The sequence below is a fragment of the Cyrtonyx montezumae genome, unplaced genomic scaffold (genome assembly GCF_038088225.1).
Source record: "Cyrtonyx montezumae isolate F1298 unplaced genomic scaffold, pur_monq_1.0 scaffold_12, whole genome shotgun sequence".
Classification (NCBI taxonomy): Eukaryota; Metazoa; Chordata; class Aves; order Galliformes; family Odontophoridae; genus Cyrtonyx; species Cyrtonyx montezumae.
This window is the reverse complement of record NW_027071848.1, coordinates 3,977,766-3,998,824: the sequence shown is the minus strand read 5'-3', so window position 1 is coordinate 3,998,824 and position 21,059 is coordinate 3,977,766. Positions and strand designations below refer to the sequence as shown.

The 21,059-nt window shown below is 37.9% G+C and overlaps 1 protein-coding gene across 1 annotated transcript in view; it reads right to left on the bottom strand.

Annotated features, from left to right (window-relative positions):
- Window positions 1–21,059, bottom strand: part of DLG2 (discs large MAGUK scaffold protein 2) — a 1,006,374-nt gene that overhangs the window by 825,188 nt on the left and 160,127 nt on the right. The window contains exon 5 of the mRNA XM_065729952.1: window positions 20,966–21,040. Coding sequence (XP_065586024.1) covers window positions 20,966–21,040 — 75 coding nt within the window. The remainder of the gene's footprint in view (window positions 1–20,965; window positions 21,041–21,059) is intronic.

Below are 21,059 nucleotides of genomic sequence, written 5' to 3'. Positions count from 1 at the left end.
AACTGCTGCTGAAGTAATTTCTTTCCATATACCTCCCTTAACTAAACCTTCATTTTTTTTTCTCTTTAAGATGTTTTACATAAAAACAAAAATGTAAGGTTTCTTCTCATACTGCACCTAAAGATTAGAGTGCAAGAGTTTTAATATGCCATGCATGAAGGTGTTTAACTCCATATTTCCAAACCCCCAGGAGAGCAAGAACATTCCCTATAGCACTCCCTTCTGCTCTGCTAGCAGCTACAGAATATGCTTACTGAATATTAAGGATGCTTTGTATCAGGGAAATCCTAATGCACTTTCCCCTTCCCTACTCTGTCTACAACATTTTCTACAGTAAATCCTTGCTGAGGACATTTCTGGGAGAAAGCAGGAAACTGTAATGAAAAAAACTCAAGGTAATGTTTGTTTGGAGGTCTGAATTGCAGATCCACACATGACTGCAGGTGGGAATGGGTATTTCTGGGCTAATTAATAAGGAACAGAAATACCAGACTATATCAAATTGTGTTTTTTTAACCCTTCGTTTTGTATTAAATATGATTATAAATGCAGAACAGTGCATCTGGTATTAGCACAGAGCTAATGAAGATCCCCAATTTCCAGCTCCACCTATGACTGAGAGCCTATGTTCCTGAACAACTTATTCAATGCTTCCAGCATTAACATCCTATGGAAGAAAATAGAACACATAATGCACTGCCTGTCTCTTATTATTAGCAGCTATGTTGTGCTTTACATTCCTTCCTCTTTATATACTGGGGAGAAGACTGTCCTCCTCTCTGTCCATGCTTGCTGTGGATGAGAGTGCTTACCAGACCAAAAAGAGAGGCAAAACCTTTGCAGAGGGCAATTGTGACTATGTAGGAAACTCAAAGTAATATGTTTAGTCGTAACTTCTTTACTGTTTTAAAAGTCTGTTTTGATAGTTGCAGGGGGAAAAAAAAGGAATAGATTATGTAAAAAGTTTTAGTTTACTTCCAGGCCCAAACAGAGCTTTAGTTTTTCATTTCTTATTTTCATTGACAGTGGTAAGTGAGCCCTCATCTTCCAGTCCCTTTGTGCACACTATTTTGTTTTCTCTGGCACAAGTTAGTGTTCTGCACTCCATAGAGAGGTTCTAAAGCACAGAGCAACCCTTTAGTAAGTCATGGAATAGTGGGACAGAATGGGCACTTGGCATGCTCTTCAAGGGCCATGGTACATTAAATGGCCAATCTAAAGTTTGGAAAACTTCTATTACTTTATTTTCTCGAGAATGTGCAAAACTCCTGTAACTACTTTACCCACAGAGAGGTTAGGAAAACTTGGAAAGGATTTCATAAGTGTGCAACAGCCTTATATCCTTAAGGAATAAAAGTTTCTCATATCCAAGAACGGAAATGAGATCCATGACCCAATAGGTCTAACCTTACTTCTGTGAATGTATTCTAATTTTCCCTAATATAGCCTTGTCTCATACACATACATTGTTTGTTATATGAAGTACTTACAACGTATTCTGAATGCTCTGCACGGAAAAACTACACTGTCTTTTGATTTTGATTTAAATACTCTGTTAGTGATGAAAAGGCTCTTTCCAACAAATAGTTTTTGCTACATTTCATATGTCCTAAACTTCTCTTTACAATCTCTTCAACATGTAAAGACCAGTGTTGGCTACGTATCCACACCAGCATACTTCCTTGCATTTATGAGTGCTGCCCACCATAGGTCTGTCTTGGGACTACTGCTATTCAGCAGTGATTTAGACAATAGGACTGAGTGTGCCCTTAGCAAGTTTGCTGATGACACCAAGTTAACAGGTACAGCTGACACAACAGAAGGAAGGGAAGAAATACAGAGGGAGCTGGACAGGCTTGAAAAATGGTCCCATGAGAACCAAATGAGGTCCAACGTGGCCAAGTGCAACCATTTCACTCAATATCACTATAGAAAATATCCAGTGCTTCACTCTAGACAAATATAGGTGATATTTCCACACATTCTGATCATGATTAAGTTCATATTGAAAGAACTATATACACTATATATACATATATAACTATATATGGAAGTTCATATAGAACTCCAAACATACTTAAGCATCAATACATCACATCTGCAGATAGCAACATTTCCTTTTCACATTCTATACTGAGGTGATATATAATTAAAATAAAAATAACTGCACAATTGCAACTTACTTTGCACCTTCTTGTTCCTCTGCTACAGAAATAATTCTAAGTGTTAATCTGACTTCAAGAGCTCAGTTACTTACATACAGGAGATCCAACAGAATGCCATGGAATGGGTACATTTAGCAATAATGGGCACATCCTTTTCATTAAAGGATTTAAATAAAAATAAATAAATAAATAAAGACCATTCCTATCTTTAATAACCTTTCCCAAGTGAAGTTTTGAAGAAATACATCCTCAAGTGGAAATGCCAGTGGGAGGATACCACAGTAACAGTCAAGGTAAAATAAAGTCTTTACATAACCACCAACTGTCTAATATTAAGCTGTAAATGCAGACACCATCGAGTGCTAGCTGCAGGCTTGTGCTTAATAGTCTCATAATCTGTTCTCTTCTTCCCTTTTATTCTTTCTCCTTCTTTATGGTCTTGCTGTCTTTCTCCCTGTATTGCTTCTGCATCATTTTCAATTTAGGAATTCAGTGAATTCCCCTTCCACTGGTGTAAAGCATCTTTGAAACACTTAAGGGAGGCCTTTAAAGTATCCTCATCTCCCTTTTCATCAGGTCAGCTAGAGTACAGCTCACATCTCTTAAACAAAATGCACGAGATCACCTAGGAAAACAGAAACAAGATGCTTTTCCATTTACAATTTGGTATATAACCTGCAAAAACACAGAGAAAACTGAATAAGTGCAGTTCTGCACAGAACCTGGATCAAATCTGTATGTATTAGGAGCAATGGGAGTAATATTGGATATCATAGCTTCACATGTGCACAGACATCATTGAACATTGCTGCAGTACTTCAAGACAAACAGGAACAGATTAAAATTAATGACTGACAACATATTTGAAGAGAAAGAACCTCCTCCCACCAAAACACCAACCAGCATAAGATCACTGGGCTAATAGCCAGAAAACCATGTGTTCCCATTAAACCTTCTCTAACGATATTCTTCCTCTACACCTACTAGCACAGCTCGACATTACCCATTTAGTTTAGCCCTCTGTAGAGCAGCAAAAGTTTCAGTTATACTGGTTTCAAGACTTCTGCTATAATTTCAACATATATTGCCTAAATATGTGGATTTTGTGTTAAACACTCAGCACACGAATAGATTGAGAAAATTATACTGTCCTATAATGTGAATATTATTTGTGTATGGCAGAAGGGGAGAGGTCCAGGGCAGTTTCAGGTCCCAGGAGTGCAAGAATATCACAATGAATGCTTGGGCATGTAGTACTCATGCTTTAAGCTGTTTTTCAATAAAAGGTACAATCCTTGAAAAGGATGGCGTAACAGAACACTCAATAAAAAAAACATAACACTGAAATTTAATTACTCTTTCATCAGCCTTTGGAACTGGATGTGGGCCATTGACCCGGATGAAGCTAGACAAGTACATTCCCATCAAATAGCAATATCTGGATATTAACACACCAAAATGATATTTTCCATCATATGTTTACACTCTGCTCTTTAATCTTCTAAAGCATTTAATTCCACGTGTCAACTTTAATTCCATGTGTTAACTTCTTTGTATTTATTCTCCTCTTATGCTCTGAGGATGGTTCTGACTTAAGTTTTAATTATTTTTTTCTTACATTGACTTTTTTCTTTTCAGTAACACAAAGAAAATTCTCCTAAATCTCTGATGGGAAAAGCAAAAGAAAACCAAAACCAAACCAAAACAATCCAAACCAAACCAAAACAATCCAAACCAAACCAAAACAATCCAAACCAAACAAAAAATCCCAACACTTTTGGCTGCAATCCTCATTTGCAAGAATTGCTTGTAATGAGGATTAGTGTTTTTTCCAAAACATTTCTGCTCCTGATGCATCTTTCTTTACACAAGACAGTTAGAAAAATGATCTTAAACTGAATTGATGATAGTAAAGATTTTAGTGTGGATTTGTAAAATGTGTAGTAGGAAGTCAATCACTAGTACTAGATGATCTTTTATCAATATCTGTTTAAGAAATTACACTCTCCAGAGTTCAGAGGAGAGGTCTTTAAATGAGTTAACAGCTTGCCAAGAATTGAAAATAAAGGATAGTAATAAAAGACATGTTTTCACCATAGAAGGAACCATTTAGTGAAGTCTCTGTTAGTGCATATGCAATTCAAAATAGACATAAATCATCTGAAAAAGAGAATAACAAATAGCTGACAATGTTCGCAGGAGATATTGAGTTACTCACAGCAGCACAAATGAAAGTTAACTGTGTAAAGCTACAGAAGGATCTTGCAAGACTGAGTAATTCCGTATCAATTGCTGCCAATAAGGGGCAATTCACCCAACTGATGGCTATGTTTTCTCTCATTTTAAGTTTTCAAGTAATCTGAATCACACTGTGCTAACCTTCTAGAAAAGAGCAACATATTCATGGTAAAACTATGTCTTTTTTCAAACTAACCATAATTTAGAAGCAGAATCCTAATAAGTATTTAATGACAGTCTATAATTGAAGAACTATTTGAGAAATGGCTCCATAAATTTATTTCGTAAGTTATAAGAAACCCTGTATTATGACCTGTATTTTTTTCTTTGTTTTTCCTTTTTTTGTTTGTACACAAAGGATTAAATTATTTACTTACAATTTATCCTTTCAGGCCAGTACAGATTTTGTCAGATGACTGAGTTACACCTATTATCTCAATAACTGATAGCTGATAAATACTGTCTTCAAACTTCAGATCACTTAGTAGATTATACAGATCAGAGAAGATTAATTTGTTTTTACTACAATGATCTTTCAGATCCAAACTTTATGTTGCCTTGCATCTCCACAGACTCTTAAACTTTCCTTGACTAGAAGCTTTGAGAAAAGACATCTCACTCAATACCTGAATTTACTGAATTTCAGCCTTACTGATGTTTCATGCTCCTCCATTTTATTTGCTATTAAATCATATTAAGCTGTGGCACTACTGTCAACACCAAAATCAACTCACACTAAATTAAATTCATTAAATTCATGATTTCATCTGTGATAGTTCTACTTAAAGTAAGACCACAGTCTGAAACTTCAGAGGTCCCCAGTCAAGCATTGAGACATGCAGAGACCAATCAGGTACCAGATCATTGGGAAAAAAACTATAAAAAATATATGATATTATTTATATCATATGATATTGTTTTGATAATATACAATAATGATATTAATTATGATATGATTTATATATATATATATAGTTTTTTTTCCAGTGATCTGGTATCTGCCATATATATATAAGTGAATATATATATACACTTATTTATTTATTTTTCTCTTTTTAATTTTAAATTAGCTTTGAAATAGCTGCTGGTTTTGCCTTCCTTTAACCTCTACATAATTTTCAAGCATTAACAACCAGCTTTTTACACAATTGGTACAACTTTCTCTACTAGTTACCCTTCAGTAGTTTGTTTTTCATCTTTATTATTCCTATTCTTCCTATATTCTCCTTCCCAGTTCTGAATGACTCTGTCTTCCATACATTTTCTGCTATAGAACATCTCAGAAACATCTCCTGTATCTTTTGTTTTCAACTCCTTCTCATTCTTGACCGTTAGCTGTCTGAGGACATCTGTTTCAAATCAGATAATGTTAGCTTCAGCCAAATCTCCCTCCTGTATTCCTCTTAAATTACCCACTGTGATTCAGCTTTCCACTAGTGGAACAAATTCAATATATGCCACCATTGGAGAACTTCCCATTGTACAATGGCAGTAGACATGTCCATTTTTCATTGCAAGAAGTTCTGACAGGTGAAATGAGTTAACTGTTTTACATTTATTGGTCCAAATAATTGAGTTCTCTTAAATCTTTCAACTAGAAAAGACCTGTTTTAAAAATGTGTGTTATTATACGTCAGTGCTACTACATTCTTTATTTAATTTAGCTGAATTAGTTTCCTCTGAATTTTCTTCAATTTAGAGTAATTAGATGAGTTTAAACAATTTTAATTGGTGATTCAGTAGCTCTACTGGTGTTTCTGCTCTTGTGAGACCCCACCTGCAGTACTGCATCTAGTTCTGGGGCCTCCAACAGGAGAAGCACATGGAGCTGTCGGAACAGCACCAGAGGAGGGCCACTAAGATGATCAGAGGGCTGGAGCTTCTCCCCTAAGAGGACAGGCTGAGATAGCCAGGGATCCTCAGCTTGGAGAAGAGAAGTGGACGTTATTGCAGCCTTCCATTTCCTGAAGGGGATCTACAGGAAAACTGGGGTAGCACTTTTTATAAGGGTACATAGCAACAAGACAATGGGAAATGGTTTTAAACTGGAAGAGGATAGATATAGACTACACATTGGGAAGAAATTTTTTTACTGTAAGGGTGGTGAGACACCAGAACGGGTTGTCTGGAGACGTTGGGGATGCCCTTTCCCTGGAGGCATTCAAGGCCAGGCTGGATGGGGCTGTGAGTAACCTGGTCTACTTGGAGGTGTCCCTCCTTATAGCAGGGAGATTGGAACTAGGTGATCTTCAAGGTTCTTTCCAACCCAAACCACTCTGTGATTCTATGAATTCAAAAAATTTTCAGCATAATGTAACAGGTTCTTGAAGTAACACTGTAGGTCAAAAGAGCTCTGATCTGCAGCTGATGTCTAAATTTTCTTAGCACAAGTATTTGAGATCTGCTTTGCTCATGATATTTCTCCTTTGATTTTTGTTTTTCAGTGTTTTATTTAATTAATTTATTTATTTACTTATTGGAGGGAGTTCTTGTTCTGCAATGTTATTTTAAAGCTTACTGAATTCTGATCTACACACTTCCTTAGCATGCTGATTTTAGCTTGAGTTTTCTACCATAAATGAAAATATCAAGCAAGCCTGCATGTAACACTGGTTAGAAGCACTGTCAGCATCATTCTGTAACTCAATACAAATCCATCTGGGCACAGTCACTCCTGGGGGTCTGAAAAGTCATGTAGGAAGACTACACTCCAAGCCAATTAAGATGAACTTTTCCTTAAAACTTTAGGAGATAATGGAGCAAGCTCTTAAAATCAGCAGGAACTAGGAGCCTAACTGTTCATGATGTTTTAGAAAGTCTATCTCAAAAAAATAAAAGCAGCAGCTAATAATTTAGTAATTCTATCAAAACAAGCAATTAAGTGTGTCTTGCATGATTTGTTCTCTATAAAAATCATGCTGGTTGTTTACTCAAACTTCTATTACCCTCTAGATTTTACTGATTTCATCTCCGGGTATTTATTCAATTATTTTATAAGAAATTGAAATCTAATTCATGAGCTACTCACAGTGACACCTAATCTTTTCTTACAGCCAGTCTGTCAAATGAAGAGGTGATCAGTCAGAATAAACAGACTACTCCTGCCAACACATATTACTGTCTTCAGAAAGTAGAAAGTAACTGAACTAAAGTTCAGTGAAATTGTATGTCATGATGCTGCTGAGCCTCCCAAACTATTTTAAATCACCTAGATTTTCTAAGCAACGCAATATAATGTTCCTAACTACTGAGGCTCTCAATTCTGTATTTCCACAAATTAGCATAGAAATGTCCATCTGCAAAGTCTTATGCAAAAGTCCTGCAGCTTTGAACTGAACTGTTGTAACATAAGACCCTATGTCAGCTCACATTCTTACTGTTCACCCACCCAGCTGGTAGTTGCAGGTAGAATTTGCTCCTTGTTTTTGTACAGAATGTATCTCAAAAGAAAGCCCAGCAAATACACTTAAAAAAAGCCAACAACTTGGCAACTTAAGTCTATAACCATTATCAGTACCTACAGCTGTATTACATTCTTCCAAAAAACAAACAAAAACAATTGTGGCCCTTCTTAAGAGGGATCTCCTCAGAAGACTCCAGCAGAGGGCTGCAAAGATGATGAGAAGCCTGAAGCATCTCCCATATGAGAGAAAGGCTGAGTAACCTGGGTCCGCTCATACTGGGTTAAAGAAGATTGAGGGGGGAACTGATTCATGTTTATAAATATCTAAATGAAGGTGGTAGGTAAATGGGTGAGGCCAGGTCCTTTTCAGTGGTGCATAGCAATAGGACAAGGAGCATTGGCCAAAAACTTGAACATAGGAGGCTCCATACAAACATGCAGAAGAAATATATAGTAAGAGTGACAGAGCACTGGAACTGGTTGCCCAGAGAGGCTGTGGAGTCTCCCTCTAAGGAGATATTCAAGACTCATCTGGATGCCTACCTGTGTGATCTCCTGTAGGGAACCTGCTTTAGCAGGGGGGGTTGGACTCAATGATCTCTTGAGGTCTTCTTCCAACCCCTGCAATTCTGTGATTCTTAAGCCATAAAGGCTATTTGCTTACAGGTGTTCTGTCATGTTGATATGATACTCTGCTCAAGACTTAACTGAAGATCTAGATAATTTCCTGTGGCATTTCTGAAATGTTTACCAGTGTCTCTCTAGGCTTCACAATTAGAACCACTCCATTAGGGGCTTTCTGATGCCTGTAAGGTGATACTGCATGTTGTCATCAATATTTCTGCCTCACTCTGAGAGCAGTACAGTGGAATTAGCCAGAGACTCATAAAGAATACGTGGTGACATTAATAGTTGCCTGATCTGATTCCTGCAATGCAGTTCATGAAAATGATAAACAATAAAACTCAGAAAAAGCAGCATGTTGGCTAGATGCAGGGAGTAATTCCAGTAATAAGAGAGACAAAAATACATTTCTGAATTTTCCTGTTTCCTACTGCAGGTATCTGCCTGACCTAGGCACCTAGAAGAGGTTATGACATTGCCTACAGGCCTTTCCTCTACTTACACACCTAAGTTGTCCTTTTGAGTAGAGGTTATTGCTTCCTGCTTTCCCCTCAAAAAAGGATGAATGATGGGATGCTCTTAAGATAACTGCACTTTTTGTAAGCTGAGGTTCAGAGTTCAACACAAGTTTCATCTCCCTGGAGAGCACTATGACCAGCAGCAATGAATGAGGCTCAGACAGAGGAAATCTCCATCCTATCCTATCTCTCAAAGGTGCCCAGTTTTACAGAAAAAAATGAAAGAAACTTCAGCACAAAAAAATGAGAAAATTAGTTCTGAATACTCTGGTGCTTTAAGTCTAGCAGGAATCCCTGTGGTGAGGAAAGGAAGGATTGGAATGGGATTGAACTTCATGAATTGACTATTTGGACTTGGGTCTTCAGTGCTGTCTAAACTGCATTTTAGCCACTGCAGTGTTTATGTGGACCCAGGATGTTGTAATCCTGTGATGTATCCCTGACTACTAGACTGGCTGTCAGAGAGAGCATTTTATGATAGCGCAGACCACTTAGAGAATAGCAGCAAGGACAAGAAGCAATTTGTTATCATCCAGCCATTTCAATTTTGTGACAGTTGGGGTCTATTGGCTTCTGCTCAGAAAGGAAGATAAATCTGAGGCCTCTGCAGGTGTGATAGTATTTTCAGTCATGATGGATAAACAGAAATAATAAGTTAAGAACAAAGGTGTAAAAATAACAATACAAAAGAATAGAAGAATCATAGAATCGTAGGGGTTGGAAGGGACCTCTAGAGATCATTGAGTCCATCCCACCTGCCAAAGCAGGTTCCCTACACCAGGTCACACAGGTAGGCGTCCAGGCAGGTCTTGAATATCTCCAGAGAAAGAGACTCCACCACCTCTCTGTGCAGCCTGTGCCAGTGCTCTGTCACCCTCACCGTAAAGAAGTTCTTGTGCACATTCGTGCAGAACCTCCTGTGCTGCAGTTTCTGTCCGTTCCCCCTTGTCCTGTCTCCACACACTTCTGAAAAGAGTCTGGCCTCACCTCTTTGTCCCCCACACCTCAGATATTTATAAACCTGGATCAGGTCCCCTCTCAGTCTTCTTTTCTCAAGGCTAAACAGTTCACTTAGCCTTTCTTCATAGGGGAGATCCTCCAGGCCCTTCACCATCTCTGTGGCCCTGCGCTGGACTCTTTCCAAGAGATCCCTGTGTTTTTTGTAGTGGGGAGCCCAGAACTGGACACAGTACTCCAGATTAGACTGTATAAACTGTAGACTATGAATACACTGAAGAGTGTGAAACATCTGCTTAAAAGCAAATGCTAACATTTAATTTTATATGCTTTAAGCCACATTATTTAAAAACATTTATGTTTATGTCACCTTGAACACCAGTAGCTTCTGCCTAGAACTGAACATTCTCAACTAAAATAAGAGCATAAAATATGCGTTTCTAAAATCACGAAGTTTTGCTCTGGATCAGCCATGATGCTGCAATTTGAGGAAATTTACCAGTAATAAGTATTTGGTAATAAGTTGGCAACTCAGTTAATTACAGACAAACCAGAACACAAAACAGCTCACTACCATGTAGCTGTAGTGATATTGTAGGTTAGCACTGTAAAACAAAGTCAAAATAAAGAATAGCATCCAATTTCCAGGACCAAAAAAAAAAATTTTTAAGATAGTAAAATAATCATATATAAATTAATGTAGACGTCAAGATTGACTTAATAAATAGAGCTCCCTTTTCAGGAAGTTTACTGCTTAACATCAGTTAGGCATATGTAAGAACCCAATAAGTGTGCAATCTGCTAATCTACTGCTGTGAATGCTGTGAAATGACAAACCAAATTCTTTAATTATAAGAGGTGATAAACTAGAGGACGTCCTTCTACTTTCATTCCAAAATCAATTTTGCCATTGATTTCACAAAAATGAAATCTTATACAAGGTCTTACTATTAACTGGAATAGAAAGATTGTGAATAATCTTAGAGGAGCTCCACAATAACATATAAGTCACAAACAATGTACAAAAATAGAGAAGAAAAAAAAAAAGCATTTTTTGTTATAGAGGATACTATTTAGCAAAAGAATTGTTATATCAGAAAGTTAGTCACAATTTGAATTTTGAAAGCAGAAAAAAAATCATTGTTTAAATCACCCCTTGAAACTCCAACAGCACTATTCATACACATATCTACAGGGGGAGAAAATACATAGCTGATTAAATTATATTCAAGTACAATAAGCTTATATACTGCTCTAGAAATCTGATAAGCCTATATCTGATAAGTAAAAACTGTACTGCTACTGTTAAGAATTGATAAGGTAAACACCAAGATTTTATTAGCAAAACAGTTCTGCACTATTAAAAAACAAACAAACAAAAAAAAAAACCCACAACTATTCATGAGAGGAGTCAAAAATTCTCGTTTTAAAGACTTTTGTTAGCCAAGAAGAGAATGAGATACCAAATTGTCTTGTTATGCCAGTGTAAATCTATATTTACTCTAACATATCTGACAACAGAAGTTTGTTCCACTTATCTTTTATTTGAATGAGTTCTTATCTCTTACAAGTAACTGTCCATCCATAACTTCAGCATAGAAAGCCTCTAATCTGCTGATTTCAAGAAAGATATTCTGTGAGAAATATCACTGCACTTGATGAGTTACCACACCTTATCTCTAAGTATCAACTGCAGACCTCTATCAGCTGCTGAGCTATAAATATCAGTTGGGATTTTTCTTCTATCTGCTATGGCCACTCTAGAATTTTATGAACCATTTGAATAGAATAAGTCTGCTAATGTCAAATGTGACATAAATTGGCTTGTTAGCATGCCTAGATTAAGCTTAGAATTGAAAAGCTCTACCTACCATGCAGACCTGCAACAGATTGGGATGCAGAAGGGGCGAAACTGAGGTAGAACAAACTCTCTGATGAATTATTCAAAGTAGGTGTCCTGCTTTGTTCTATCATATATATCCAGTAGAGCAGTGGCCAGCACAGGATGGTAGTGGAGGTTAGAAGAGTAACAGTGAATCTTTTCCAAGTTTGAGTTACGTATGACATAACAGTGTTTCCTGTAGCAACAAACAACTTCAGTATTCTGAAGCTTATTCTCTGTGCTGCAGTGCAGTGTTGCCATTCTGCTACCATCATGACATTTAAATCCTACTGCTGGCTATCCAGTGCTAGAAATCACTGCTCTTCTTTCTAGAACGGTTTATCTGGTAGTTTGTTCCACGATGTCAAACAGTTTTAAGATAGTAAATGGTTGTCCAAATACGAATATCCCTCAAAATAATTCAAGGCTCATCCTTCAGTCAGGAAATCCCAGACTGGTATTGTCAATGAAGGGAATGCCATCACTGTCAGATTGACAAGTGGCACAGCAAATAAGGATTGGCATTGAACACCAACAAGTTTAGATTAGCTGGGGATGAAGATCGTATTTATCTAGCAGAGATCTGTACAACTGGAGTAAGCTCAGGTGACAGAGGCATGAAGGAGGTATTGAAAAGTCTATACAAAAATATGTATACATACTATGCAATTGTGGGTGGAAGAGCTTCAGCCTTTCTCTTGTTTTGCTTTTTCTTTAATTATAGAACATTTAATTTTTGATGCTTCCACCATATGTTAAAAACAACTCAAAGCAATACAGAACACTTCGCCTCTAAATGTAGCTGCCCCTGGAACATGGCTGGCTCTCAGCATCAACAGTGACAGCAGAGCAGATTGCGGATCTGACAGCTCCTACACACCTCAGTCGTCCTGTTGCTCTACAGCTCGAACACAGCTCCTAAGCTGAAGGTAAATAACCAAATAAAGAAGTAGCCCAGGCTGCCAAAACAACCAATCAAAATCTTTCCCTGAAGTTACTCCATCTTCTATGATTGTAAATATGTGTAAAATACTTTTTCCCTTTCCACAAAGGAATGATGTCCTGTTCTATCATTCAGGTGTTGCTGTTTTTTGCAGAGTCCCAAAGTTGTTCTAAGAGCTGACCGATGAAATGTTTTACAGAGACATGGCATCACATCTGGGCTAACAGTTCTATCATGGGTTAACCTTATTGAGTGCAGCATTTGTTTCAAAAAAGGCATGTTTGACTATTCTCTATGTGGCAGTTACATTCATAGAATCATAGAATCATATTCTTCTATAAATTGTACTGGTGTATTCTATTAGCCTGTACTGTAGTAGTGTCATGACATATTTTCTAACGAATCAATGATTCATAGAGTGGTTTGGGTTGGAAAGGATCTCAAAGATCATCTATGGGCTGCCAAGCACTGGATCAGGCACTAGGTTAGGTTGCCCAGTGTCCCATCCAACCTGGTCTTGAATACCATCTAAAATTGAAACAACAGCTTTCCCCACATACTTGTCACAGGCCTTATGACAACAGATTAATACCCTAAGATGCTCAGACATTAAGGAAATACCATTAAGCACCCAGGGTAAGAAAAAAGAGATGGGTCTACCTTGGCTCAGATGAATAGGTAGAGTTGGAATGATTGATAGGATATGTCCAAATTCATAGTAAACATTAAACATTTCAAACAAATATTTATCCCCGTGACATCACTTCAAATGAAAAAAAGACAGTTGCCCACACAGAAAAACTCAGAGGCACACATGTTCACACAAGCTGCATTTAGACTGCAAGAGCCATGAACAAACAAGGCTGAGCTAAAACCTTTGTTTTTGGCAATGCTCAAGTCCCAGAAGGGATGATACAACCCAGGTCTGCTTGCATGGATAACTGGAGTTCTAATTTGCAAAGCCCTGAAAGCACAGGATATTCAGATCTAAAATTCATAGTCTTCCTGTAACACAGAGCAGTTTATTAATTATATGGTTCACAGACAGTTTCTCATTTATATTTTTTGCTTCCCTAGAGCACCGAAAACAAACAAAGCAAACAAATCCTAATTCGCATGACTATTCCCAACTGGAAAAAATAAAAATAAAATAAAGATAAAGGAGCACCAAATAACAGAGATACGAGTATTCTGCTGGTAACAATAATTTCCATCAGCCTGTTCAGATTTTTTTAGTGTTCATTTCTTCAGAAATGCCTATGCAACACCCTCATGACATATAGGTTCAGCCCCAGGGCAGGATTCCTATTCTAATTTGTAGTGGCATATGAATGTTACCAACAGAGCTGAAGGGACATCCCCCAAGTACAACACAGGAGACATTCAGAACTTAGGGCAAATAAATCTTTGGAGAACACATTCTATCAGGTGGTTATTCACAGCCATTTATGAGATAATGAGAGACCTTTAGGTTTCTAAATCCCTGTAAACGTGCGCAGCATTACACGGCATGTACTGAATGAAAAACAGGACTTTCAATTTAAAGGCACAAATGAAAACAAACTAAAACATGTGGCCTGTTATGGTTAAATAGAACTTTTTTCATGGTATTAAGGAAAAAGGTGGTTGATGTAATCCAGGGTTATGGAGATGCTAAACAGCTCCATGTCTCAGGCTATGCCATGATCCAAACCCATATTCGTTTGCATTTTGGTCAGAAGTCAGTAACAGCTTCACACATCCACAAAGGAATATCTGTAATTAAATTCCAATATTGACGTAGCCTAGAAAGAATTTCTCATAATGAGCTGCAGGTCACCACTTCACCAACACTGAGAAATCTTATGGGATATGCTAGACACCTATACCAGAGATTGCTATCTAGATCACCTTTATCATTAATCAAAAAGCATACCCTTCAAAAGCCCAGATCGTACTTTAAAAAATAGCCTAAAGATGAACTGCATCTCAAAAGCGTTTATAGCTCTCCATTGATACAAACCTGGAGAGATTAATTTCACTTTCACTATCTCTATGAAATATTGCCAAGCAGGGAATCACTTCTACCTTTGTCTTCAGCATTTTCTATACATACTATACATATACCAGGCACAGTGAGGTGCCTTGCTAAGGTGCAGTTTCCTGCTCCTTTCCTGTCATTGTGGAAAGAGTTCGTGACAAGGAGTCACAGTTTTAATGCTTCACTTGAACCATCCTTTGCCTAAAAACACTCACCATTTCTTAATTTATATAATGAGCATGTTTGATTCCCTCAAAAATAAATCACCAACTCCTATTAAACACTGAAGAACATCTAAGGGAAAAATAATAACACCTGAGTTCACTTAACTGGGGGCTAGAAATACTTCTAGAAATACTAATAATTATATTTGTGGATTATTGCAGTATGTAAACAAAGAGTGGAGCTAACTTTTACGTGTAGATCCATAAAGTCAGAATGCTTGAATCACTTGTGTTTGACCTTAGCATGGAATCTCCTGTGCCAGAAAAGTATGGCTTAGGGATATCAACTCCTGGGAGATAACCCTTAAGTTATGTATGAGTTAACAGACAAAAATACACTCCAATGATGCTTTACATCAGGGAATAAAAAATAATAAATTCCATAGAAGTTGGATGTGCACACTGTTTTTAAACTTCAGTTATGCTGCCAAAATATTACTTTAAATCAGGCATTGAGACAGAAATTTAAAATCCTGTTCAGAAATATATAAGGGCATTTAAATATGTATATATATTTACTCATCGACCTCATGAGCTGCAGAAATTTTAGGTAGATAATTCTCTGATAAAAATTTACCCTTAAATAACTGTTGTCATAAAGATCAATACTGAGTTTCAGCTTAAAGAAAATTCAAATTATAAATTAATTTTGTTTTCAGTTATGCACTGCTGCACTTGGGTGACTGGGTGTGCTGTAACAACATCCTGGTGCTCCTCATAAAATAAATACAGCAATAAAGACAGCAAAAATCCTATACATGTGCTTAATGAGACTACTCATTGTAAATAAGTCATGTGAAAAATTTCCTGATGATGAAGTCAAGCAACTATGTGGGTCAATCTGCAGATAATGGTTTTGTACAACTTAATGTGTACAACTTGAATTTTAAGACTGAATTACCTTACCTGAAGGATTTCTGAGTTTGTTTTGCAATTGTGAAACCCCCACTCCTTGTGCCACTGGGGTCACATTTACTAAAACTAAAGGAAGGACGACATGTCATAAGTATATATACTCAATGTCAAAGTGTCTTTACATTTTTTTAACTCTTTTCTCCCCTTTTCTTTCCCCGGTTCTTGATGAAATAGAGGACCAAATGGCTCCTTTTGCCCTGTTTCTCTCAAATTTTGCTCCTGAGCCTGCCATTTCTGTTAACACATGCACTGCTAGAGTCTGCCTCGCTCTGCCCAAGCATGAAGTATTTGCTGCCCTGCTTGGATGCGCTGTGCTTTACTGCTAATTCAACACTACCTCACTTTAGCTGAACTTTTCCCCACTGAATCCATAAATCAGATGACAGGAGAGATGCCCCAGCTCGTCTCCATCTCTATCACAGGGAAGACTGGGGAGGGGAGAGGAGGTGCAAATGAGAAAAAAGCAACTGAGAGCTGAGCAAGGGGAAGAGGGATTTAAGTGGCTAGTTTAAATCTTAGTAGCTGGCAATTGATGACAGCATTTCAGGATAGACAGCCTATTTAAATAGTGAAGGGGTAGACAGGAAAGAGCCTCTGGCACTGGGCAAGAAGGGGTGCAGAAGACCTGAGAGAGATGAAGAGCTGCAGGAATACCATGACCCAGCAGAAATATGCACAGTATTGCTCTATTACCTCCTTTAAAAACGAAGCTGAATTTTAGCACTTAGAATTTTCCATTACCATCAGCACAGAGGTGAAAGACACAAGAACAGACCACTGTATTAATAGCCCAGTTTTCAAATATTTCACATATTAGCCACAGAAAAAAAATCAACATTTCCCACCACCCAGATTGTCTGTAGAATTTGTTAGCCAACAGTGTTTTAATAGAAAAAGACTTAAAGCTCAGGGAGAGTGAAAGAGCCCCTGCAAAAGGCACTTTCTGGAGTGCAGAGCTATTTATGTTTTTTATAGAGCACATCCACACAGGAGAGGAAGGGACACAGTTATGAGGCACAACGTGAAGTCTCATGAGGGAGGTGAGTCTTGCCAAACAGAACCATTTATTTGTTTTGTGTTTAAAGAGAGCAAGACTGATTTCAGAAACGATTCTTCCAGACTCAGAGCCTTAAAACAAAACAGAACATGTGTGTTTCAGTATGTTCCCATTTGGCTCCACTGTACAAGAGTCAGAACATCCTTTACATTAAGCACAACCACTAAAACTAACAGATGGGCATCTTCCAGAAGTACTTTTTTTTTAATAATAATAACTTCTGTGAAGAACAAAACCCTTGATTAGTTTGAATCAGAAGTGTTTAAGAGCTAACTTCCAGATCAAGCTAAAATCAGATATTGTGCAGTGAATTTTTGTCCCTCCAGTGCTTCCAGTAAACTGGGAACAGTCAAAGCCAAAGTAACTTTATCATCTGTGTGCTGATCTATCTCACATAAATGAAACCATGATATCCTACATATGTAGGCAGGGCTCAGGAAGGAGTGAATTTTACTCTCCTTCTGAGGGCAGAAAGACATCAGGCTAAGCTGCCAAGCAGGCTGGCAGCCAAATTATGCACTACATTCCCATGGTGTAGCACCTACATAAAGCTACAGCCCATGAGATTTGGATACCTCATTACAAGAAAGACATTGAGGCCCTGGAGAACGTTCAAAGATGGGCAACAAAGCAGTGAAGGGTCTGGAGTACAAGTCTTATGGGGAGTGGCTGAGGGAACTGGGGACTGTTCAGTCTGGAGGGACTTGATCACTCTCTACAACTCCCTGAACAGAGTCTGTAGCAAGATGGGGGTCTGCCTCTTCTCCCAGCGATAGGACAAGAGTGAGTGGCCTTGAGTTGCACCAGGTTGGATATTACCAAAAAAGGTCTTCTCCAAAAGAGTAGTGAGGTATTGAAACAGGCTGCCCAGGGAGGTGGTGGACTTACCATTCCTGGAGGTGTTCAAGAGACACTGAGGTGCAGCATTGAAGGACATGGTTTCATGGGCATGGTGGGGATGGGTTGACAGTTGGACTTGATGACCTTAGTGGTCTTTTACAATCTTCGTGATTCAATGATTCTAAGATTCTATGAGCTATGGTACTATGCACAGCTGTGAAGACCTTTGTACAGGTTCCACTGTTCTCAAAGTCCATGTTTACTTCTGCACATTGACGGGATAGATGGCACAGAATTGAGGGTCTGCAAAGCAGTGACTTAGGGCACTCACAGAAACCTTTTGTGACCCAGATGACCTTTATCACTCCTTTCTGCTGTTTCTTAGTAGCAGAAGATATACCAGAAGGGTGGAAGGGGATTAGGATGATGCATCAAGAGCTCCACAGTGTGAAAAAGCAGAGAGAATCTATTATTGCTGCACAGAGAATATGTTGAATGCTGACCTCAAAAAATTCTGTTAACACCAAATATTTCTGCAACACAGATGCAGTCTGTGATACTTCATTATCTCTGTATAATAGATCTAGCAAGCAAGCCATCCTAGCAAAATGAAGGTTTAGTATGCCAACAGCAACGCAATGAATCTACTTTTGGAGTATTTTATAATCAAACACTACAAATCCTTTGGAAGGCATGACTAAAAGTGTAAGTGCAGACAAAGACACCCTTAGGTAATTCCCTTGATTAAAACTCTCAGACTTAAAACGAATCTAATTAAGGACATTGTGAAGGCACAGAAAGTCACTGTTCACTTATGCCCTCTTTTGCATATGGTGAGTTGCCAAACAGAACTGAGAATCTTAATTGCACGAATCATCAGTAAATTCAAAAAACAGTAAATTAGGGACTGCAAAAGCGTCAGACTGTTACATAACTGCTAGATCTCCTGGTTCTTGCACTAGATGGCAAAGGCAATCCCAGGAGAGAACGTAGCACTTCTTATTAAAACTGCTGAAAAATGAGAGAGAAACCTCTCCAAGATTCATGGATCCAGGGTGATGTGGCTAGGAACAGGGGTGAAAGAGGATACCCTGTTTACTATTTTGCTTTACTGCCATTCTTTGACACTGTTTTCTACACTGCTCTTGAGAGGTATCCAAACACACACTAATTCAAATAACCAGGCAGAAAAATCTATTTGACTGCATAGGAAATGCTTAATGGGAAATAAATAATAAATAAATAAATAACACAAAGTAAGAAGAAAAAAAAAACAGCACGGGAGCTATCTTGTCAACTGTATCTTATTTGTGGGATATAACAGCTTTTTCACTCCATTCAACATTTAAGTACAGACGAAAGCAACCTTCAAACAGGCAGTTATTTCATGAACACATGTTGTATTTCCAGAAAATGGTAACCAAGTGAACGGTTGAACTGCATGCTAATAGTAAGCTTTTGTGGGTTTTTATTTTTTTTTCACTGAATCTATTTAAAAATAATGCTGCTTGTAGCTACCCTGATGTTAGATCACTTCTATTGCGAACAAAGGCAACAAAGCATGATCCTCAGTTCACCATATTTCATGTCAATATGCAAATATCCAAGATAGATGGTCTATAGAAATTACCTACACATGCACATGTCTGGCGTAACATGACAAGCAAAGACTAATCAATCTAAATCCTTTCATTTTTGATGGCTTGAGAAAGAAATATTCTAAAAAATACCCAGATGGGAATAAAAATTATTTTACTTCTGAAAGCTTTTAAAGTCACTGTCTGAAAAGTCAGTTCTTGACATTTATGGAAATTGCTGAGTGCAACTGCTCCTGACCTAATTAATTTTACTATCAAATATTTCCATTTCAGAGAGCATCACACTGCCATACTTGTGCTAATGCCACAGCCCTCTCTATACAAACAGAAAAACAATTAGTCCACATCACAAAGTCAATTCAAACTCCGTAAGAATGTAAACAAATAATTAAGACTTAGAAGTTAGTTACTTGGCTAGATTCTCAGATGGAAAACATCTGTTTATCTCAATTGTACAACAAATATGTTGATGTTGGTCTATTTTCATAGACAGATTAACAATGATATCATTAATTTTAACATAATTTAAAGATGACCAAAAATACAGGTTTACAATCACTTTCAAGATTATTAAGAGACCGAGGGAGGACAAAAACTGGAATCTGCTTCTCATTCATCTATTCATAAAAGGTGACAAGTTGATAGCTGAGGACCAGCATCAATCTGTGATCTAGAGCCAAAGAAAATGTCACCTAAATCCTGCCAACTTCTCAGCTGAGATAAATCATCATAGCTCTATTATTCAGCCCTCTAACTTCCAGCATCCAAGGATTTGGCTCTATATACAATGTATATTCAGACAAGACATAAATCAATGCAGTGTCAACTTGACTGCAGTTTCTTTTTTCTCTTCAAATATTACTATGTCCTTGATAGTTAAAGCAAATCTCACTGAAGTCATCTTATTGGCAGCAAGGAAGCAGTTAAATAGGCCATTTCTTGCAACTCCAGTTAAATTCACTCACTGCCCACCAGCTCAAAATTTACCTACACTGGACTAATTTTCCCACTCGTTACTCCATGAAGCACACAGGATTACCAGTCTTTCTTTCTTTCATGAACACATAGAAAAGAAAGATGCATCTCCCCATCATGGTCTCACCATCTGAGTTTGGGGACAAGATGTTGCTGTAAATGTCACTTGTTCTTGGCAGCCCCAGAAGCTTACACATGAATTCCCACAAACTACACCCATGACAGGGCAGAACTTAACAGGCTCCTTGTCATCATGCTCAGCTGGAGCACAGTTAGTCAGAGCAAGTAGCAGGAATTCCACATTCCATCTGATATATTCCATCTGATATGGATTCTACCAACAACCACACTTGCAACTGATTCCCACGCTCCACATGGAATGAATTAAATTTCCAAAGAGGGTGAACTTCTGAAGAAGCCCTGCTAAGCCCATACCCAACATTTCAACAGCTCAGGCTTCCCACAGAGTTTGGTTTGGTCTTAGGGCTTGCTTCTGTTCTTCCTCAAATGCACTGAGTCTTGAAATTTTACCTGGCAGGACTGCTCCAAACACTGAGACTTACCATTCAGTCTCTCAAAGCTTTGTATTAAGAGGCTCAAACTTACGGTAGAGTGCTGAATGGGAATCCAGGCAGGTGCTTCGACTGAGCATTTGTGGGATGGGCATCTGCCATGGCTCTGCTGCAAATAAGTGAAAATG